The sequence below is a fragment of the Eptatretus burgeri genome, chromosome 8 (assembly GCF_056783735.1).
Source record: "Eptatretus burgeri isolate ZD-2024b chromosome 8, Ebu_testis_v1, whole genome shotgun sequence".
NCBI classification, from domain to species: domain Eukaryota; kingdom Metazoa; phylum Chordata; class Myxini; order Myxiniformes; family Myxinidae; genus Eptatretus; species Eptatretus burgeri.
The window spans coordinates 93364220-93388439 of NC_140968.1; the positions used below are offsets into that span (position 1 = coordinate 93364220).

The window sequence follows — 24220 nt, forward strand, 5'->3', positions numbered from 1 at the left end:
TTTGTTTGTTGTTTTTTTTTGGTAATCTTTTCAACGAGGAATGGAAAAAAAAAATGGCTTGGGTCCATAAAATCCCAACTCATTACCTAAGTGTCTGCAGTTACATTGCAAGTTGTGCTCATCATTTTCATTTTGTGATGTAATTTGAAAGCTAGCCGTTTTTATCTGAGTGAATGGACCTCTACTCTATAATCTCAGCTTATTCGTGGTGCAACAAAAGCTTCATCTTGATAAACTTTAGGGTTTCGGCATAATTCACACAAGTGGGCACTCCCACCGTTATAGGGGGAGTACCCTTCTCGGCCCACCTTTAGTGGGCAATGTGCTGGGGCACGTCCTTGGAAAAGGACTTTATAATTTTTGTCATTTTTGAAATAAATTTTATTTATCACAACATAACAGATTATTTGTAATACCTGGCTACAACTAAAGGTGCCACTATTTCTGCCACAACTTTTCCTTTTTCAATGGCCACTACTAATCGACCTTTTCTTGGGGGGTCGGCCGGGGAAAGCTTGGCACGAGTCTTCAGGAAGCGGCTGGCAAGGCCTGACGTTCGACTAGTTAGGGCAGGAATTTTTAATTTGGCCATGTTCATGGTGCTGGCAATAGCTCGCTTATTCTTTGCAAAGGACATTGTTGGGGTCTTTGTCGTCCATCAAGTAATGCTGGCAGATGGGATACCCAGTTTAATGTCCATCCGATGGATGGCACACACATTGATGAAACACCGGGATGATAGTTTATAGCTTGTTTGGGATTCAAACCCAGGCTAGACAGCTTAGAGATTCCTCTCTATATAGGATAATGTAGGATATATATATATATATATATATATATATATATATATATATATGTGTGTGTGTGTGTGTGTAAGCAGGGCCTGCCCCACTGGGTGAGCTATTCTTGGTGGTGGTTTTGGGACATTTTGGACATTGAAAAGCTATGGAGTTATTGACCTCCTGGTGGTTACCTTTTGTCTACAGGACGGTGGCAGCACTGCCTGACTCCATATCCCACCATAAACTTTAGGCCTTTGATGGCCTCAAAACGGACGTCAAGGCCAATGTGTGGCAGCATGAAACTTTACGCAAATACTGAAGCACCTACACCCAAAATGTGGAGCCTCTCGAGTTTGGCCCTGAAAGAGTAACGAACAAAGAAGTACACAAATGCTTGAAAATATGTACCGGTATAGAAGATGTTGCCACATACACATTTGCTCCATTATAGATACAGTAGATTCTCAACTTTTATGGAGGCGTCGTAAAGAGCTATAAGTGGTATAGGTGGCCTTTACTCGTAAACTCGTGAAATGTTTAAGCTTTGGGTCGTGGGGAAACAATTGGGCACAATCGGCAAGGTATTGAATGAACAGGGGAAGGAACACAATGTTGCTGAGACTCAAAATGCCATTTGTGGGTCAGTTCAGTTTTTAATTAACAATCAAACGGATGTATCAGAAACTCTCATTAGAGGAGCTTGGTTTCCAGATATCTGGATTTCAAATCTCTCATATCACCACCTTGAGTGTATTTGAACCTTTCAAATACCAATCCATGTGCTCTTATCATGACACTAGAGTTGTTTAAGGGGTGGGTTGACATCAGGTGAGATGGCTATCCATAAAAGTACCAGGTGAGTGCAAAAAATGCAGTTTGCCTTTTTAATAAGCTTTTCCGTATCTTTTAAGTGTTACTTTCTAAAGTGTACTAACTGTCAGATGTAATTGCCCTTTTCAGGTGCCAAGAATGCTCTGGGGAGATTCTGACTTGATGGTGAGAAGTTGATCAATTTCTGGTAATGCTCCCACGAAGGCCAAAAGGTAGGCATTGCTGCTGACCAGAGCATGGTTAGGGTTCGCCTGCGCCTGTTCGAAACGGAGAGACTGGAATGGGTTGGGACCTTGATGTGTGAGCTTCACTTCAAGCTCGGTGAGGATTTGCAAGGAGCGCCGAAATTCCTGTTCACTGCAAAGATGGGTGGGATGGGAAAGATGTTGATTGTGGTGGGGGGAGAGGGGGGGGTCTGGAGCAGTGAGTTGAGTTTTCAATGTTTATGACTGCACAGATAGGAGCTTGTGGGAAAATGGCTCAGAATGGATTCCCAATTTACTTGGGAAATCTTTCCCATGAGCACTTTTAACTGGCTCTGTGCCTATCTGCCTTTTGTAGGTGTTTCCCATCACAGGATTTCCTTGTGTGTGAATTGAGAAGCTACATTGTGACAGATGTATATTGTGGTGTCTGAATATTGTCCCAGAACATCCACCCTTTGGTGAGATACTGAAAAATGAATACCTGTTTGACTCCCACGGGGCCTACACTATCCTTGAAAGGTTTGCTCAAGATCAATTAAAGCAGTTAAATAAATATTACCATCCTCCGCTTCCACCCCCGCCCACACCCACTTAAATCTAAAAATCTATGAATTCTAATAACTTCATTTGTTCATCATTAACCCCCCCCCCACGGGGCCCAGACTCTCCTTACCAAGTTTGGTGGATCACTGAAAGCAGATACAGCGAATCCCTCCCCCCACCTCTAATCCAAATCCTCCCTAAATTGAAAGATCTAAAAAAGCTAATGATTTCATTTTTTACAATAAATTCCTCATGAGGTCCCCATTATGCAAACAACGGTTGGTGGTACTGTGGTTAATAGAGCTGACAAGAATAACTGGACCCTGATATGGTGAGCCCCTCTCCCCCCACCCCCCCTCCCTTCCACCCTAAAATGACTACCCTTCAGCCCCCCTCTTTTACACCCCATTGTCCCCCATTATTTTTGTTTCGTTGCAATCACCCAAACTGGTACAAAGATCCCCCTAACCCCCTCCCCCAAACCTCCCATCCCAACCTCCTACCCCTCCACATGACGATCCCCATGAGGCCCACATTATGTCTGCCAATTTTTGTGGACCTGCAATATTCCGTCTCAAGATATAAAGGAACAGATAGACAGACAAACAAACAAGAAAGATGTCATGCATAGCATGATACTTGCAAAATACAAATAAACAATATGCTTCTAGGTTTTGATTGGCGAACCAATTCAGTGACCAAATATGCAAATTCTGTTCAACCTCGCAGAGCACCCAGCTTCAAAGTATTTGGAGATTGTGCACACTTGTTGAAAAAAAAAATAGTATAGTCTGTGTATTGCAAGAATATTCTGCAGATGTTTGCATGTTCAGTGTGCATCGAAAAGGGACTAACGAGTCTACTGGTCTTGAGGCGTCGAAGGGGACCAATGAGTCTAAAGGGTATTTTTCCATCGGACCAAAGGGTCCAAAGGGCTCGTTCAAACGGAAGACCAAGAAGGAACCCGAAGAGGTAAAGAACAAAGGTGGGGTCATCAGGAGGAACCTGGATAGGATTCGGGTTTCAGCCGCTACTCCACAACCCTCAAACTCATCCAGGCACAGCCAGGTGAGCCTTACAGAAAAAAAAATTCTGTAAGAATTCACTTTTCGCAGACAGATAGATAAAGAAAGAGATGAACAGAAAGTTTAAAAAAAGAAAAAAGATGAAAGAGAAGAAAAAGCAAGAATTGGAATGATAAAAGAAAATTGTGAAAAAAATTAGAAAGAAGTGTGAAAGGAACAAAGAACAATGATTTAGGGAAGAACCTGGATAGATAGATTTCAGTAGTTACTCCGCAGGCTCAAACACTGCAACATGTATAAGCTGCAGGTCGAAGAGACGTAAAAAAATAAGGGTATTTTCCAACAGTAGTTACAGGTCAAAGGGGGGTAAGGGGTCAACAGGTTTTAAGGAGTGTAAAGTGTCTCATGGGTCTTCATATCTAAAATGTCTAAGCGTCAAGGAGTTTAAGCAGTCCAAAGTGTGTAAAGTTTTTCAGGAATCTTAGGGGGTCTAAAGGGTCTTAACACTCTTCTTCCCAACATTTTAACAACCAAATCTTACCAACTGGAGTCTTTTTAGACCCCAACTCAATACCACTCAATTCCACTAAATCTCCCAAAGTTTCACATCAATGACTAAATATGGTGTTTCATTGTATGAAGTCAACAAACACAAGAAAAATTCATATAAAATCGAAAATTAACCTTCCAATTGGGGACTTTCATGACCCCAACTCAAAAGCACTAAATTTCTTTCAATCTGATGAAGTTTCACATCGATGAGGAAACATAATTATTTTCATTGGATGATGGTTTTTTTTTTGGATACTTTTTTTTTGTATACATATACATTGTTTTAGTGATAAAGTAAACAAACATAATCACAAAAAAAAAAAATTTGACGACTTGCTCGATACAAATACCATGTGAAGTAATCATATGTAAAAAAAAAAAAGAAAAAAAAGTTGGGATCTTTTTGGACCCCAGGATGGATTCGCTTGTTACTGCAGAAAGGTGGGATCTTAAAACATCATATATATTTATTACTGGCACATATACAGGAGGTAAAGGACTTAATAAAACATGAAATACATTGTTGAACTCGTAGAGAAACAAGTGGTGCCAGGCACAACAAATCCCTCCCATTTAAGGGATAAAGTTATTTTGGGGATCAAATTTAAATTTGAACCATGTTTTAGTTTTAATGAAAAATTTGTAATTTTGAGCGATGGCCATGACCCCCAAAACTTTGGACCCGACCGATCTTCACAAATATGCATTTTTCACTGTAGGAATGGGGAGGATTATATAAGTGACAAATAGAATAAGGTTCACTATAAGCTTAGTTTGAAGTAAATCAGATCATTTTTGACGAAGTTATGAGCGAAAAACGATTTTGATCTTTTTGTGACCTTGACCTTGACCTTTGATCCAATTGGACCCGAAAATTAATGGGGTCGTCCAAGGTTCATTGCCCACCTGTGGATTAAATTTGCTAGTGTTTGCTAAAGCCGTTTTGCCATAAAGTTGCTAACAGATAGACAGACAAACCAACATGCAGACAAACAAACTGGACGATTACAATATCCCGCTCCCTCCCTCCGGGGGGGGGGGGGGGATAATAACACATCAAAATGCAAGCCTGGGGTCCAAAAAGCCCCCTTTTTGGAGGATGAGGGTGAAAAGATCTTAAAGGGGTCTAATGGATCAATGAGTTGAAAGGGTCAAAGTGGTCTGAAGAGTGTAAATGTCCACAAGGTCTAAAATGGTCTATATGGGTCCAAAAGGTCTAAATGTCTGAAAGGTGCGATCCGATATTATGTAATTCATAGACGTACTCACGGTTCACCTCTCATTCAAACAGTATGTAATTGATAGACGTAACTGTACTCCCATGGGTCAAGGAAGGCTTCACCTTAAAGAAAATTCACCTTCCACCCATGTTTTTTTCAGTTTTATGTCCATTACTGTGTGTGTGTGTGTGTGTGTGTGTGTGTGTGTGTGTGTGTGTGTGTGTGTGTGTGTGTGTGTGTGTGTGTGTGTGTGTGTGTGTGTGTGTGTGTGTGTGTGTGTGTGTGTGTGTGTGTGTCAGTCTCCTGCATTACTCCAACACAATGAAACCTGGCAGCCTGTAACTTGACATGCACACTAAGAAAACTCCAAGGAAGTGCAAGAGTGAAAATTGGGTGTTTGGATTAATTAAAACACCCCTTGTGAAGATAATTAACAGCCTTATTAATTATATCCTTCAACGGGCACATCCTCGGCCACCGTGATGTATGGGGTCTTGAGGCATATCCTGGGTTACCTCGATGGGGTCTGAAGCCACCATGTTTTTTTGGCCTGCTCAACCATGCCTTGACTTGGAACAGGCCGCAACGATTTCTTAACTATGAAGTTTTTTTTTTGTTTGTTTTGTTTTGTTTTGTTTTTTCCTCACTTTCCTCACTCATATTGTCCAATCCCTGTTCTTCATACCTATGAATTGCTGGATATATTTTGATGCCTATAAACGCCCAGAGATGCCAGTGTTCATGACTTTATTTCATTTCCGTACATGCCATAACCTCGAGAATCTCTTTTAGCCAAATTTCAAAATGTAAGTTCCAGACTTGAACTTAGCAGCAGTTCCGATGCTAAAAACGTGTTCATTTGTCTAATTCGGACATTATTTTGGCATTTCTGGGTGCATCGTTTTATCGACGGCAATTGGTAATTGCTTGCCAAACCAAGAGTTCTATTAGAGTGCTTGCTTGAGTGCTTAAACCACTTTCCGAGCACCCTTCAGGCGATAGTAGTACAGTTTGTGTCCCGATCGGGATGTACAGTCGACAGTTACCACAAGGTAGCTGAACGTATACAGCACGCATGGATGTGGTACATATGTGTAGATTTGGATCTGTACGGACTCTCCACGGCAGTGCGGACATGCCATGCCTGTTATGGGTGCCGTGGTGGCAAAGTTTCATCCCTTATCTTATGGAGATTCTATCAGGTTTGCCTTTGTCCTCGTGACTGTTTCTAAAGTAATTGTTTATCAGATTTGCTTTACAATGGTTGTATGGTTTCTCTTTGTGAGTTTCAAAGCAAAATATTGTTGTGGGCCAGGGTCCAGTGGCGAGAACGACCACGAGGTGGAGGAAGTTACGTCGTCTCCCACTAGACTCCTGGAATTGTAGGCCGTCGCTCACAGATAATTCCGTGACACGGCGGGTCGCTTAACTGACTGTGGACGCCAATACCTCCACCGCGTGGCGTAGGGTCTTTTTGTCTAGAATCAATTTACCTAATTAACCACACGGTTTCGACTACCGTGGAACCACGCCCTCGGTACGCCTTGCCCGAACTGGATCACTCTCCCAAGTACTGTAGAGTACCAACTACCAGCTACCAACTCCGGATCGGATGCAGCCAAGCGGAACTGCCGAGAACATACCGGCGAGAATGAACAGATTATTGGGGATAAAAACCTGGCTAAACTTAGATCCGAACCATGCTGGACCAATGGAGGAAAAGACAAAAACGAACTGGGAACATTTCTATAATAATTTATTTACACTAGGCGAGGAAAAACATGTGGTACAGGAACAGGTTTATTGGGTGTGTTATGCAGGGGACAGAAGAGAGAGATGTAGTGTGACAATTTTAGAGCCACTTACAAAAGAGGACACAGAACAGACTTGTCGCGAGAATAATACAGGCAAGATTTACAATGATCAAATAACTTATACGATGATACTTATAAGACAGGCGCCACACACTCAGACGCACACTCAGACAAAATAAACCCAGTTGAATGGCAAAGGACTTTTGCAGCCACGGAGGGAGGGAGCTGAGGTTGCAGTTCTTTTGGTAACGTTCCGAGGGAAGGGACGCTCTGTGGTGCGAAACCCGACAGACGTCGTGCAGTTCGGCCCATAGCCGCACGTGTGGAGACCGTGTCTGCGAAGGAGCCCAGCTGGGGAGCGTGGAGTCCAAGGTAGAACAGGGCAGCAGACAGGACTCAATGAGAGACCCGGTCAAGGTCGGGTGTACGCGGACCAACTCAACTTATGACCTTCCTTCTTTCTTTGCAACCAGCCAACGAACCCACCGAACTCTCTCACTCAACCAACAACGAACTCTCCGACTCTCTCACTACCAACCAATGAACTCCCGACTCTCGCTCTCTCTACCCTGAAGATGGTGTCGTAATTTATGGATCCCCAAGATCGGGGAGGGGGCTTGGCGAAGCTGACGTCACCGTCTGCCCTGATTGGACAGGGCCTTCATGGGGTCCGCCCTTTCTGGGCGGGATTTCGGCCAAGCAGGGAAAGCCCGCCCACTCCACGCGTGTTTGAGGAAGGTGAACGCCGGTACAGCCAAGATTGAATTGGAACGTTTGGGGAAGCCGAAAAGGAACTGCGGACGTGAAGATTCTGCCTCAGAGAAACGAGGCTCCGGCGACAGCAGGTGGACAATGGTGCGCTGTGGCCAGCTAACCGAGGGCTGCAAGCGCTATAGTACCATGGATCGTAATGGAGGGGATATAATGATTCATTAATCTTACTAAAAAAACATTGCAACACACCCCCTTTTGCTTTCCCACGAAACACAAGGGGGGGGGGGGTTCTATCTGCACATGTACCGAATGGCATAACTAACTTCGGGACAGTTGTATGTTTGTATGCATACAGTTCCTAGAACCGTAACAATATATTTGATAATGCCCGATTTCTGAGCCGTTTGCCATATTAACGCATTTTCTAAATTGCCAAGCCAATTTTTTTTTTCCACCCATCACGCGCAGATGTTTTATAAAGATTAATGTTCGTGAACATCTCCTTGAAACATCTATATAAATGCAACATTGTTTTTTTCTGTGAAAGCTACTCAAGGTTTTTGGGTTGTGTGCAGTACATACCGTAGTCGGTAATCACACCGACTCCAACCTGCCAATTCCCGAAAAATTGCCAATATCGGCTAAGCGTGTGTGTGTGTCTGTGTCTGTGTGTGTGCGCGTGTGTCCACAAAGCATGCCATATTCTCTCTGCTAACTCACCTACCCCCACCCACCCTCTCTTTGTCCCATCCTTGCTATACCCCCTCCCAATACAGTGCAGCACTGTCCTCCCACACCTCTTACTCTCCCCACCCTCCCCTATCTCTTTTCTCTCTCTGGATGTACCCGGACAGTGGTTATGTCCAGGCCGTGTTTGTCTCTGGACTTGTCTGGGCGGGGTTTGTCTCCAGATGTGTCCGGATGGTATTTATCCCTGGACCTGTCCGGACAGGAGTTTGTCTCCGGACATGTCCGGGTGGTGCTCATCTCCTGATGGCTTGGCTCCAGACGCGTCCGGGCAGTGTTTGTGCAGTATTATAGTATGACCGGTAGAAAAATGATTTCAGACATTATTTTGTTTCCATCTTTACTGTTGGTTCACGAAAAAATATTTTCAGGAAAAAATAAGTGACCACTATATTCGTTATTTTGGTGTGTGTCTGTCTGTCTGTCTATTGGGTAGTCAAAAAAAAAAATTTGAGATTTTTTTTTTTCTACCCTTATCAGTATTTCTGTCGATATGTTTGTCTGTCCGTCTGTTGGCTGTTCTTAGAGCACCCTTATTCTGGACATTTCCATCTGTCTGTCTGTCCGCGAAACTTTGGTCAAGCCTCGGGGCTAAACCACTCAACCGATTCCAATGAAATTTGGTAGGTAGGACCAATATTTCTGGGAATCGTGTGCTTTCGAATATGGGACCCCGGGCCCGAGCAACGGCCCTTTAAAGTGGTCAAAAAATAAAAAATAAAAAAATCGAAAAATCGAAGCTTAGAGTTCTGTGCGCAATCTATCTAACTCCCTTCATGCCAATTTGCAGCCGTAACAAAAAATATTTGTAGGAGGAGATAGGTTTTGGGGGAGTACATGTCGAACATTTCAGAAACGGTTAGTTGCGAATATCTCTAAGAGAAAGAGTCTGATTTTGATGAAACTTGGTGAAATGTGTACGATGTGGCTAGCATGTACACAAAAATGAATGGTTGCTATGCACACCTCCGTTGCTAAGCAACAGCTAAAATACTTTATCGTACATCGTACACTTATTGTGGACTGTACAAAAAAAATCAATGCCTCCGAAACTGGACCTCCGAGGGACCTGGTTTTTTGTGCCCAAGGAGAATGTCTTACAGCATCATATATAAAAAAAAATAAAATCTTTAGCGAATAGATAAATGGAATTACCAGGGCTGCCATTTGTTAGAGTCTCTTTGAAAACATGCCTGAAATTTCACAAGGCGGGTTTCTCGGCGCAAACTAAGAGGGCTGTGATAATCATATTTATTGTGCTAAATTGATCGATAGCATGTACATGAATATCAGCTAGTCACATTGGCCAGCTTTCCATCTGGAGTGAGCAGCCATGTCATCTACCAGCTTGTCTGTCTGTCTATCTGTCCCTCTGTTCGGTCCAGTGCTCCGTTAATACAATGGCGATTTCGATGAAACTTGGTTGGTAGATTCATACCATGACCTAGTTGTGTGCAAATGAGAACCGTTGCTATGGACACCACCTTTGCCTAGCAACGGGACTTTGAAATTTTTGAAAAATCCCCCAAAAAATATTTTTTCGAAAATCTAAAATCGGGCCACGAGCGACTATTGGCAGTACATTCAGCCATATTGTCAAAAAATTCCAGCCGGATCCTATGAAAACTGTCGGAGAAGATAGACTTTGAATGAATCCTGGTCGAAAACAATAAAACAAGCCGGTAGGCGACATGCAGGTGCCATTGGGCTAACCAAATACCAAAACCCCTGTCAGATTTGACAAACCCCCTTGGAGAAGATGCAAATTGAAATCGGCTACCCCCTAAGAACACGTGTTTTTTTGGGCGTGGCTCCGCCCATAATGGGCGCACCCACGGAGCCCCATGGAGCTCGACTTTTCATTTTCGTCCCAAGGTCAAGGTCACGAACTTAGAAAATTGCGAATTTTGACATAAAAATCCATCTTCTCCAAAGGGTTTGTCGAATCTGGCAGGGGTTTCGGTATTTGGTTAGCCCAATGGCACCTGCATAGCCCCACGGAGCTCGATTTTTCATTTTTGTCCCAAGGTCAAGGTCACAAGGTCATGAACTTAGAAAATTTCGAATTTTGACATAAAAATCAGACGACCACCCAAACTTTGAGAGCTAGGATGACAATATTTTTTATGCATAATCTTGAGGTCATTCCCCACCTAAAGTCTTGAAACCATTTTTCTCTATCTCGAACACCTTGCCCGTGGCGCCCCCTTCAAGTTTGTTTTTACGCTGATTTCATCAAAGTATGGATAATCCGAGGAGTGCGAAATGCCATATAGCCTATATGACATTATATTGTTCCTGGAATATTCCAGAGGAAGTTTTGCACCAAAGGTCATAATCCTTGACCTTTGACCTTTAAAGTTCACAAAGGTCAAATTTTCAAAGTTGTGGGAATCAAACCGGGTTTTCGAACTTCTTTGACTAACGAACTCCAATAAGCTATAGCACGTATCCTGTTTCCTTATTTTAATGTCCACAACATTGTTTTCTGACATTTAAAGGTTATGCAAAGGTCAAATTTTAAAAAGTTGTTGAACGAAACCGGGTTTTCGGCATTTTGCAGCTAATAACCTGTCACTCGTACCACATCATGTTGATCATTTTTATAACTTGGTCAAAAATTATCACATTGTCTCATCCTTGACGTCTGAAACAATCTACATTGTCAAATACCGCTCGTGAATCATCGTCGTCTTCAGACTTGTTATTCATTGCAGCAATTTTGCTGAGACAGTATGAATCGTAATTAACGCTCCACCACAAGGCTGCCTTCTCTTCCTCTTACGTCACGCTGCCTTCCATTCCCCAACCCCTCCTCGCTCCCCACCCTCCTCACTCTCCATCACCCACCCCTCTCTCCCTCCCCCTCTTTTTCTCCCCCGTCTCAGTATTCTCATCAGCGAAGCGACTGGTGGTATTTGCTAGTACAGTATATACATCAAGTGAATCGAATGAAAATTGACAATGTGACCCTGACCTTTGACCTTTGATCTATTAACCTCAAACAATCGGCTTCTAGTTTGTGAATACCTTTACCAGGTGGTTAAGTTTTGTGAAGATCAGAGTAAACATGTGACCTGTAGGCGATTGACATACAAACAAAGAGACAGATGGAATGAAAAATCACTCAGAGTGACACTTGGAGAAATGGAATGGCACACGGTGGAGCGCATGCCTCTGACAGGCTGAACAGTTTACATTTTGTATCCTATCGATAGGTCGGATCTGAATCCAGACCTTAACTAATATCAAATTAGCTTCTTGTTGTCACCTCACCAACTCATCCACCACATTTTGAGATATCATGCTTCCACATCGTTTTTGGCCCCATTTCTCAATGGTGAAGAATCACTTAAAAAATTCTCGGATCTGTATCTGCATTTCGATCTTCAGAAAAATCGAATCAATTACTCCTTGTCATACACCCAACATGTCCACCAAGTTTCATATGAATTTGTCCAGAACTTTTTGAGATATCATGCAATGCCATGTTTAGCCCCATGTCCCAATGGTGAAGAATCAGTTAAAAAATAAATAATCATCGTATCCAGATCTGGATGCGGATCTTCACCAAAATGGAATCAATTCTTCCCTGAATTTCCCAACCTGTGTGACAAGTTTTGTTGGAATCCATCCATAACCTTTTGACATATTGTGATATATATATATATATATATATATATATATATATATATATATATATATATATATATATATATCATTGTTATGCCTGCTGTTGGCTTAATGATTAGGGCGGTCGTCTTGGGATCCGAGGTTCCTGAGTTCAAATCCTGCTCGGCCGTTGAATTGATACCAGGTGGGGTTGACTCAGTCTGTCATCCTTCCGAGGTTGGCAAAATGAGTACCAGCTTGCTGGGATGATTGAGCCATTCAATTATCCTACGTAAGAGTGGTGACCCATTCAGGCTTGTGCCCAATAACCCAGGAGACTGCTTTGGTCGCACCAAAGCTCTGTACAGAATATGGTCCCAATTGATGGATATCATTGTTGGCCCCATCTATCAATGGTGAAAAATCACTTGAAAAATTCTCGTATCTGTATCTGGATTCGAATCTTCACCAAAACTGAACCAATCTGGCCTTGTCACACACCCAACCTGTCCCACCAAGTTTCGTCTGAATCCATCCATAACCTTTTGAGATATCATGCTAAACATGCTAAACACCACAATCGAATCGGCTTATTCTCATCACTTTCCCAACTCATCCACCAAGTTTTGTAACAACTCTTCCACAACTTTTTAAAATATCATGCTACACATAGTTTTTGGCCCTAACTCTCAATGGTGAAGAATCAATTAAAAATTCTCAGATCTGGATCCGGATTCAGATCTTCCCCAAAATAGAGCGTTACTGTCCTTGGCCTGTCACCTACATGCACAAAAAAAATTTCAGAACGATTGCTTTTTAAAACCGTGGCCAAAAATCGTGTGACACAGACCAACATACTTGGCAAAAAAAAAAAATTCACCAACTAATAACAGACCAGATCAACCAATATACTTGCGAATATTCAATTTCCTTGGGAAATCTCCCGCTGAGTTTGGTGAGCAAGGCGGCAACATGGTTGTGACCTCGCTAGTACCCAGACTCCCCTGGGAAGTGACTCTGTTTGTCTAATCTCACAGCCCTTTGTTGTGTCTTGAGTATTCGTCTGTATGTCCATACCTGTGAGAAGTGTGTCGTTGGTTGTTATCTCCATATGCGAGTTTCAGAATGTGGAATAGATCCCTCCCAGGTCTCAAAGTGTGTGTGTGCGTGCACGCGCATCAGCTGCATTACGATCCTTAGATCATTTAAAAATAAAAAACACGAAAATCAAAAACATAACAGCATGCAGTGAATGATAAAAATGAAGTATTATCCCAAAGGCATATACACAGTGACAAAAATAACAAAGTGCATTTAAATAGATGCAATTTGAACAAGAAAAGAGCAATCAGAGATTGCAGACCCTTGCCAGGACTTTTGTGTGGCGTTTGTGTATTGGCGTGTTACGTAATTAATGAGACATAATTGGAACTGCCACTTTGTAAATGCTGGCAGTGATGACCGATTCAGCCATTTCAAAGAAGATTTTTGAAGGTTTAAAATAAATAAATAAATAAACAATATGGTTTCCGAATCACATGACCGATGACGTCGTCAAAAAACTGTTTGGGGACCATTTTATCCCTAGATGACCCTCAGAAATTTTCATACTGATCGGATGTGGCGTTCTACATCTGCAATTATGACATCATAACGAAGGCACCTATGACATCATAGAAAAAAAATCATACTCATTCCCCATGAGTAGTACTTGCTATGTGCCAAGTTTCAATTTTTTCCTTGGTGCGGTTTCAGAGATGGAAGTCCAATTTTTTTCCCCATTTTTTCCGACATGGCTGACACACCACATGACCTATGATGTCATAATTATCATGGAAACATTTTATGTGAGTAGTCGCACCAATGGTGAAAATTTTGTCCCAATCCGACAAGTGGTTGCGGAGAAAAACATGAAAGTTCTGTGTGGACAAACAGGCAAACAAAAAAGAAGATGTCGTGCAGAGCACCTTTTGGTCCATGTTGACCACAAAAATAATTGGCTTGTTGAATTCAGTGACCTGAAATATAAATCCTCTTCAAATTTCAAGTCAATCTGATGGAAATTGAGGATTTCAGAAATCTCACCGAAGTTGTTGACTTTTGGCTTATGTTGAACTTTTCACCTTTTGACTTCAAAAACAATAGGCTTATCCCTTTTGACAAACCTACTACGTGGTGAAGTTTCCTGAAGATTGGTTGAAAATTGTGCCGTGTTGGCGACAAACAAACAGACAGACAATAACAAAATCGACGAACCAATATACTTGAGAAATCTTCGATTTTGCAAGTTACAAACAAACGGAACCAAATGCAATATCGTCTCTTTCGGTGAGGGTAAAAATGATCCAGGTCACACAAAGGATTCGAGGGGAGGCACAAAGTAATAATAAATAAGAAATTCTTTCAAAATATTATTGCAGTCAAGTGTTGTCAGTCAATATTGACGACAGAAACTGCAAAGGAAAAATGAAGATGGTAGAAGAAAGGGGCTATGTTTCTGGAAACAGAAGGCCTGAATTTCCCAGTGCATATAGGTCATAATAATATGTAGTCCTATCAGTTTGCATAGGAATTACAGTGTATTATGAAAATGGTAGAAACACACAATATCTAGTTCCAAAGTTTAAACATGTTAAATAAGTTGGTGTAAAAAACGCTGCATCAACGGCGGTAAACTTCAAAATAAAATTTCTATAACCTTTAAAATCTTCATTTTATTTAAACTGAAATATATGCTTACACAAATCACCTTTATCGTACATTCACAACTTTTTTCTGTTTATCAGTACTTGGATGAAATATTACCGCATTTTAAGTCATCATGACCAATCAAATTTGCTGCTCGTAGACACCACCCATCATGTCCTTGTTTCTCAAGTCTGTGCGGGGAAAGATACTGAATAAAGTTTCTCGTTTGATTTTGATTGATTTTGGGTCACGTGGGGCTTTGCTCGATGAAACATGGTTAGCGAGCGGGCCTACAAATTAAAATCATTAAATTGGTATCACAGTGGCCCAAGAGACAATTGCGCAAAAGGTGAGGACGTGAGGTTCTATACGAGGGTGACGTGATGTACATACCGGAGCAGCTTCCAGAGGTACAAGCTCTTCCACTACTCTTTGATGTGTGTGTGCTATGCAATTGAAGTTTTTGTTCATTTATTTATTTTATTTAGTCTGAAAATGTCAATATTTAAAAAAAAAAAACAATTAATGTTTCCTTCTGATGCACCTGCCCTGAAAGAAGGCTTTCTGTTTTATTTATTTATTTTAATCTGCGGTTACCCTAAACCCAGGTTCCAGAAAGCATTAGTGTATGTAAGAATGGAACTCATCTCCAAGTGAAAAATACAATGGGCATTGTGATCGGTCGTAGCCATGGTGGTTACCTGTATAGGGTGCACAGCGTTGGGATGTTGTAGTCCCGGAGCAGAAGCAACGTTGGCAGCCATCCTTCAGTCAGCTCTGGAGAAGCATGGAACCCTGCACGTACGATCCTTGTTTGTAAACTCTGAGCATAAGAATTAAAACCTTTTAACAGTCAATATTTTGAGTTAGAATGTCCAATTTACTGTTCTGTAGAACACTACAAGCATTGGCCAAGGAAATGAGTGATAGTATCGAAGATTAGAATATTCCAATGAACAAGTTTTCTGAGTTAATTGATGCAAACAGTTGTTTAGAATTGTAACATGAATTGCTTTTTCTCAAACAGGAAAGTTACTCCTGACACTCCTTACATTCGTCTTTGAATCGCAGGCAATTGGTTGAGTGGGATGAACACTCTTGTGTGGTTGGGGCAGCAAACTTGGTGTTCACTGTTGCAAATCTCAGGATAATATCAAATGTAATGATGTTGCATTTTTCCTCCGATTTAAAACGAATCTGGAATTTGCTTCCCTTTTCTGATCGCAGTTCAGATGCTGACGACTCAACTCTCTGACTCGCCCCAACTCGAGAAAGATGTGACATCAGCGGATTTTGGCAAATTGCAGACGTATTGTTCAGGGAGATAACGTCATCTTAGTTGTTGGTTTATGGAGCAATATTTATGTAAAAATGTATTCGAGGGTATCCGATGCACCCGCACCTCAATTAGGAGGCAAACCTCTCGGTGACTCTTGGGTTAGTGTCCCAGCAACTATCAAGACGAAGTGTTGCCCTACTGTTTGCATGGACGAGTCATCAACATCTTCCTCCTCTTCTACTTTCATATTCAGCAGGTGGCTGCGAGCAGCGTCGTTGGCTGAGGAGGGTGTTTGGGGGGGGGGGACATGGCTCTGCTGCTGATGTAATGCCTCCTCGAGGCTAAGGCAGGAATTTGGCCAAGGTGCCATTGATAGCTCGCCTACTCTTTGTGAAGAACACCTCGGGATCTTTTACATCCACCAACGAATGCTGGCAGATAGGATTCTCAGCTCAACATCCATCCGAGGGACGGTGCACACATTGAGTCCTTGCCCTGCCTGTGAGACACCAGCATGACGGTTTGTCGCTGGGCCGAGATTCAAACTCAGGCTACATGAATCAGAACTGAGTGTGCATACCTCCAGTCTAGAATCTAGACCATCTTGTCAACTCGGCGCCGCCATGTAGAACGAGCTTCGGTACCTCTAAGAAATTATGAGAATTTGTTGTAAAAGGTATGGTACGACATCACTTTCTTGGTGGAGGAGAAGCAATGCATACACAAGTTGATAATAATCTGCAAATGTTAGTTAATAAACGTGGTCAGTGAGTGCATGGTGGACGAATGTGCTGAGAAGTTTCCCAAACAGCTGTTTGTTGTGTAAATCTGCCATGGAAGGCTGCAAATATAGAAGGGAACGAGTCAAAGTTGCGAAGCCGTTTGTAAGTCACCTTCGTCTGATGCTTGATCTGTTGCCAGTCGTGGCTTCAAAATTTATCACCTGGAAAACTTGCATCAAAGGTCTTCCAAATAAAGGTCGTGTGAGGGTGAGAGAATGCTTGTTGTGTTCAAACAGACATTATGCGGTATTGTTCTTGGGGGAAACGTCCCATATTTGTTATTAAGTCAGATTTTTTTAATGTGGATACTCGATGACAGCACTTAAAATTTGGCTCATAATCACCTCTGCCACCGAAGGTGGACATGGAGATTACGTTTTGACTCCTGTATGTTGGGTGGTCGCTGGACTCCCGTTATTCTCAGGTTTTCCGTCTGTCTGTTTGTATGTAACGGACAGCTCTGGAGGCCAGAGGAGTCAACCCATTTTGATGAAACTTGACTGGTAGGTTCATACCAGGATCTAGTTGTATGATTTTGAGCACCGTTGCTATGGACGCCACCGTTGCCTCGCAACGGGACTTTGAAATTTTTGAAAAAATCCGAAAAATATTTTTATATATATATTTTTTTCGAAAATCAAAAATCGGCTTCCAGGCTTTTATGTGCACTATATTCAACCTCTTTGTCAAAAATTTTCAGCCCGATCCGTCAAAAACTGTATGACTAGTATGCAATTATATAGCGACCACCCACGTCGCCTACCGGTTTGTCTGTCTGTTTGTTGTTTGTAAACAAAATATCTCAAAAAGTTGTCGATGGATTTGGACGAAATTTGGTAGAGAACTTAGGTATGTGACAGGGATGAAATGATTCGATTTTGGTGAAGATCCGGATCCAAATCTGGATCCGAAAATATAAGTGATTTTTCACCATTGAGAGACAGGGCCAAAAACGACATATAGCAGGATATCTCAAAAATGTTATGGACGGATTCGGCCGAAACTTGGTGTGCACGTAGGGGTGTGTAACAAGGAAGAATTGATTCGACTTTGGTGAACATCTGGATCTGAGAATTTTTGAAGTGATGTTTTTTTTTTTCACCATTAAGTGGTAAGTGATAGGGCTAAAACGATATATAGCACAGTATCCAAAAAAGTTGTTGACGGATTCGGACGAAACTTGGTGGATGAATTGGTTAGGTGACGAGAACAAGCCGATTAAATTTTATTTCAGGTCCGAATCCAGATCCGTCCTATCAGTGGGATACAAAACGTAAACTAATCATCCTGGCGGAAGTATGTGCTCCAACCGAGCGCCCTTCTCGTTTAAACTGAAATAGGGCCAAATCTTGACAAATACTCTGACGATACAAATAATGCCCCCAATTCATCAAACTTTATATAGGATCAGCAAAGGAGAGTTTTTTTTGGCTCAGGCCTTTCACTAATCGACGTTTGACTGAAAGTGATTTCGGTAGGAATTTGTTATCCAACTCTTCAATGCTTATTTGTCTCTTCTAATCCTTCACCATTGGAACTTTTAACAACACATTTCTTCAAACTGCCAGGTTATGGTTTCATAAAATGATGTGCCATGGTTTGAGAATTTGTAACATCAAGTGCCACTGCATTTGCTAAGCAATAAACTAGTATGTTGATGTGATGCATTATATGTGGTACCATATGAAATTTCCTGATGGTTTGATTTGCGCATTGATTGAACGAATTGCTGTACTTACCTGGATGGAAAGCCACCACCATTGCAGGCCGTGCAGCCTTTCCAGTCTCCACTAAAGTCTCCCAAAAGTCGTGATAGAGACCTTTAAATCCAGTCATATAGACGTTGCCAAATGGTGGTGCACTCAGGAGCGGTGAACGCTCTGTTGCCGAATCCGCCACATCTGGCCCAATCATGGCCACCTCAAAACCACCATTTTCAGGAAACATTCGCAGCAGTTCATCATAGTCGCTCGGTCTTGCGTCGAGGGTCTCGGCATGAGAAGCACCAGCTACGTGGATGTGAATTGGTCTGCCAGTGGCCGGTGCCAATCCAAAGAGCCGCAAAGCCAATCCCAAAGTGAGGGGTCGAGATAAGGCATCGGTCACCATTCTTCGAACCGAAGCCAAAAGCTCCTCATTGCTGGGCCTTGGCTTTCCAGCATTGGTCCAAAGCAAGACCATACGTCGAGTCTCCAACACAGTCTGCAACTTCTCCTCAAGATTCGGTTGCATGTCAAACCACTCATCCCAGCCAGCCACAGCTGTTTTTGGCTTGCTCCAAGGGGTGAGAGCAAAGGGGATGTCACCTGCACAAAAGATTCTGGCAATTCGTTTTGGAAAATCACATGATTAGTGTTAAGATATTCCCTATTGCATCAGCAAACAAGAGTTTTGTTGAGTGTTGAAAGGAGATTCTGATGTCTCATACTCTGTTACAGAGCATCCGTGCTACCGAAGTAGTTCCTTGGCAAGGGTTATACTCAGTGTTTTGCCATTCCCAGCAGTAGTTAAGGCAGGAATTTTTAATTTGTTCATGGCACCGGCGATGGCATGCCGACTCTTCGCAAAGAACACCATGGGGTCTTTGACATCCACCAACTAATGCTCGCAGACTATATGCCCAGTCTAACAAATATCAGAGGGACGGTACACATATTGACGAAATCACCTTGCCTGTGAAACACCAGCATGAGAGTTTAGAGCTAGGTCGCGATTTGAACCCAGGCCAGACAGCTTGGAGGCGATTGAACGTAGCGTACCTCTACCTCGAGCCGCTAGGTCCTCCTGTCAGGCCTTGGGAGAATAATGCATATAAAAATGAGAAAGACACGATGGAAAGTGGTCAGCTTAAGATGAATCAGAAATTCCAGCTCAGGTCACAACTTGGACTGATAAATTTTCAGATGGTGCAATGTTGTTTTTCTCATTCTTCCTTTATTGTTGGTGACGTGGTGGTGGTGGTGGTATTATCTTTTGGGTTTAGTGGGGAAATTTTGTACATTCTTTATGTTAACGAAACACAACACTTCCATTGTGGAATGAATGCTACACTTTAATTCTCGGCATGCTTGTGGTCGAAATAGCCATGTATCCGGCCACTTGCAACTCAACCGCACCTGTTCTGCATCATAAAGTGCTAGCTTGGTCGGTATCGCGTGCTTGCCTCTGAGCTCTCCATTCATGGGTTCAATGCTCGACGCTGCAGATTTATTTTTTTTGTGCCTTAACCTGACCCTGGCTACTAGCAACACGTATGCGAGTTATTTCGTTGTGCTCTAACAGGAACACCAACAACACGGATAAACGCTATAAAAGGTGCCGTTACTGCCTGGACATATACTGGATACACTTGCTCCATTATATATAGATTTGCTTGCACCCCGATCTTGTTCCCCAAAAGTTTAAAAAAAAGAAGGGATAAGTCCTTCCTCGGTGAGTGCGACTAAACTATCCGCCTTTGTGTGTCGGAAAGACACGAAGATGTACTTGCCTGTGTACACAAGCCACTCCATCAAGCGATCGATCGCTGCCAACTTCAGCTTTTTGCAGAATTTCTTGTGTGTTGACCAATTGCTTCTCTGGCACTCTCTGCTGCAATAATAGACGTTCTGGCATCTGCCGAGATCATTTTCATCATCATAAACATCATACAGCTGATGTACCCACTTATATGAAGTCAATGGATTATTATGAAACAAAATCGCAAAATTTCAATCACTGCAGTAATTTCTAGTCCACATATATTTACCCTTGCCGAAGGAGAGGAGCGGGTATTGAATTCGAGTCCGTTTGTCTGTTTGTTTGTTATTTGCAAATTCGAAGATTTTTTCAAGTATATTGGTCAGTCGATTTTGTTATTCTGTCTGTCTGTCTGTCTGTCTGTTTGTTTGTCTGTCTATCACCTACAGGTCACAATTCTAAACCGATCTTTACGAAACTTCACCACATGGTAGACTTTGTCACAAGCAAGACTTCTGTTGTTTTTGAGGTCAAAAGGTCAACATAGGCCAAAGGTCAACAACTTAGGTGAGATTTATAAAATACTCAATATTCATCCGATTGACTTGAAATATGAAGAGGATTTATACTTCAGGTCAATTAATTCAAACAACCAATTATTTTTGAGGTCAACATCGACCAAGAGGTCAACATGGGCCGAAGGTCAACAACTAAGCTGGAATTTCTAAAATACTCACTTTTCATCCCATTGAAATGTGGAAGATTTGTATATCGGGTCACTAAATTCTACCACCAATTATTTTCGAGGTTAACATAGGTCAAAGATTATCTTAAGATCAAATTTCTAAAATAGTCATTTTTTTTTTATCCTATTGAAATTCGAACAAGATTTGCATATTGCGTCAATGAATTGGGAAACCAACTATTTTAGAGGTCGAAGGTCAACTTGAGGTCAGACTTCTAAAATCACCAAATTTCATCTGAAAAATCGTCAATTTTCATCTGATTAACCTGATGATTAAACAGCAATTGCATAGTACATCACTGAATTTGGAAACAAACTATTTTTAAGGTCAAAGGTCAACTCAAGGTCAAACTTTTAATATCATCAATTTCAATCTGAAAAAGAATCAATTTTCATCCGATTGACCTGAGCTTTGATTAAGATTGTCAATTTATATCTTAATGAAATGGACAATTTGATGTATCCATGGTAACCTTTGGAGCGGGGAGGGGTGGATTTTGCAAGTCCCGTGCTCTGTGCGACGTCTTTTTCTTGTTTGTTTGTTTGTTTGTCTCCACGCAACTTTAGTGTTTTTATCCACAACTCCGAAAAGAAGTTGCGAAAAATAAAACTTGAGACAAAATTTTCACCATCAGAGAGATTACTCATGTTGAATGTTGTAATGATAATTATGAAGTCATAGGTCACGTGGTGTGGCAGCCATGTTGGAAAAAACAAAAAACTTTGGACCTCTGTATCTCTGAAATCGCACCAAGGAAAAATTTGAATTGTTTTTTTAATGACGTCATAGGTGCCTTCATTATGACGTCATAATTGCATATGTAGAACGCTACATCTGATCAATTTGAAAAAATTTGAAGGTCGTCTAGAGATAAAATGGTCCACAGAAAAGAAAAAAAAATGAGGATGTCTTCTTTCACTTGTTTCGGCAGCCACGTTGTTTTTTGGGGATTTTATTAAACCTTCAAAAATCTTCTTCTCTGAAGGTGAAACTTTACTTTTATGACTGCCTATCCATGAGGAACACATGTTTTACGTGACCGCACGTTGGCCTTAACGTCTGTTGTGAGGCCACCAAAGGTCACTATGAAATGTATATTGGGATGTGAGCTCAGACAGTGCTGCTGCCAGCCTGTGCGCAAAGGGTAACCACCAAGAGACCTAAAGCTCCATAGCCTTTCAATCATCAAAGCAGGTTCACACATATGACAATATAGGTCACATGGTTTGGCAGCCATATTGGATTTACCCGAAAACATATTCAAATATTCCTGGTGTTGCCTTAATGGTTAGGGTGGTGGGCTTGGGATCCTCGAATCCTGAGTTCAAATCCTCCTCGGCTGTTGAATTAATACCAGGTGGGGTTGATTCTGCCTGTCATCCTTCCGAGGTCGGCAAAATGAGTGCCAGCTTGCTGGTTTCCTGTGTCGGAGTGGCCATCTGTCCAGGATTGTGCCCAATAGTCAAGGAGACTGCTTCGGCAGCACCAACGCTCTGCATCGAGTGTGATCCCAATGGATGGATGGATATAAAAATCTTCGCGAGAATGGCTGGACAGATTGAGGGGGAATTTCACACAAATGTTCCCCAACCCTTGGGTGTACATGTTTTTTTTAAAGGAATAATTGATAGATCACATGGTTTGGAAGCCATATTGGATCGAAGGAAATATTAAATATTGTTTTCTCTGGAACCGCTTGATCAAATGACATGAAACTTGAAAATGATTATTTTGTAGACATGCGGAATATATGTTTTAAATTTTAACTTGATCGGACTCATGGTCTGGCAGCCAGAATTTTATTTTATTTTTGATCTGGATTCTTTTTGTTTTTTTTATTTATTATTTTTAAAAATAAGGTTCACCTGGCTGTGCTTGGATGGGTTTGAGGGTGGATGACTAGCAGCCGAAATGTGAATCCTATCCTGGTTCCTCCTGATTAATTCATCTTTGCCTTTTGCTTGTTTGGGATCCTTCTGATTACTCCAATGCAGGACTGGACCGATTTGGTCTTCCATTTTGTTTTGAATTGAATTTATTTTAATCCCATTCTAAATTTAATTGAATAATAATAAAAAACGTCATGGGTCAGGGTCAGGTGTCAGGTCAAAGCAGGACTTCTTAGTACCCCATCACCACTGCCTGCAGTTTTAAAGTGGCAGGTCGAAATATGTCTTTTATTTATTACGTAACACACCTCTCCGCAAACGCCATTTGAAACAAGTCCTGGTGAGGGTCTGCAATCTCTGCTTGCTCTTTTTCTTGTTAAATATGTGATAAATATTTCAACCGTTCATGAGTTTGTTCCTCTGTCACGGCCGAACCGGAGCACCGAAAACACCCCAATTTTGGATGTAGGTACTTCAGAATCTGGGCAAAGTTTTACGTGACCACACGTTGGCCTTAACGTCTGTTGTGAGGCCACCAAAGGTCACTATTAAATGTATATTGGGATGTGAGCTCAGGCAGTGCTGCTGCCAGCCTGTGCGCAAAGGGTAACCACCAAGAGACCAAAAACTCCATGGCCTTTCAATGTCCAACACGTCTTGGAAACTCTCACCCAGGAAAGGCTCACCTGGCCGTGCAGCACTGGTTACCCCCTAGTAAATAATAAATCTGAAAGATTAACTACACCATCAGTGAGATTTGTAAGGTATAGTATTGTGCAAACATCTTCTCTACCAAAGTGAGTGGAGAGACTTTATAAGCACCTTTTACATCGAAGGAGGGTCTTTCCTGGAGGGAGTGCTTCAGGTAGAACTTTACACTTTGCACAAAACGTGTACGTGTCCTCCATGCGCCGGAACATGTCGTGATATGTTCGAATCCCAAATTCGTTTGCACTCTTCTTGCCTTGAACAGCATCTCTGTTTACACATCGCAGGAATGGCACCTCAATAAAAAGAATACAATCACCTAATTTGCAAACATTTTGGGTGAACACCTGTGTATCTGCATACACACCTGAAATCGCCGTAGTTCTTGAGGTTCAGTTTGCGCAGAATGACCTCCGATAGACCGGGAACGTTTGCTTCTATCGCGCTGAAAGCCAACGTGTCCATGTGAGGACCAGAGCCTGCTGGAGGGATCTTCTCCGAAGAGGTCATGCCCTCCGGAGCACCAGCCATGGTCTGAGATGCTGCTCTTCGTGAGCTGTAATTGTAGAGCAACCAAAGCTCCCAATCAGGTGGGCGGGTGAGTAGGTGGCCAAATCTTGTGG

General features: G+C 42.0%; 1 protein-coding gene across 2 annotated transcripts; it reads right to left on the reverse strand.

Annotated features, from left to right (window-relative positions):
* Positions 1-1415: 1415 nt before the first annotated feature.
* MSS51 (MSS51 mitochondrial translational activator) lies at positions 1416-24207 on the reverse strand. 2 transcript variants are annotated; one of them, XM_085893031.1, is made up of 6 exons: positions 23965-24206; positions 23712-23867; positions 20286-20410; positions 18535-19101; positions 15436-15529; positions 1416-1970 (listed from the first exon to the last, which is right to left on the reverse strand). In XM_085893031.1, the coding sequence occupies exons 1-6, from the start codon at positions 24126-24128 to the stop codon at positions 1739-1741; spliced, it is 1338 nt and encodes a 445-aa protein (XP_085749157.1). In that variant the 5' UTR covers positions 24129-24206; the 3' UTR covers positions 1416-1738. The 2 variants fall into 2 exon arrangements, 1 of the variants encoding a protein (XP_085749157.1); XR_015061179.1 differs by having other exon boundaries at positions 1833-1970; positions 15436-15557; positions 23965-24207.
* Positions 24208-24220: the final 13 nt, after the last annotated feature.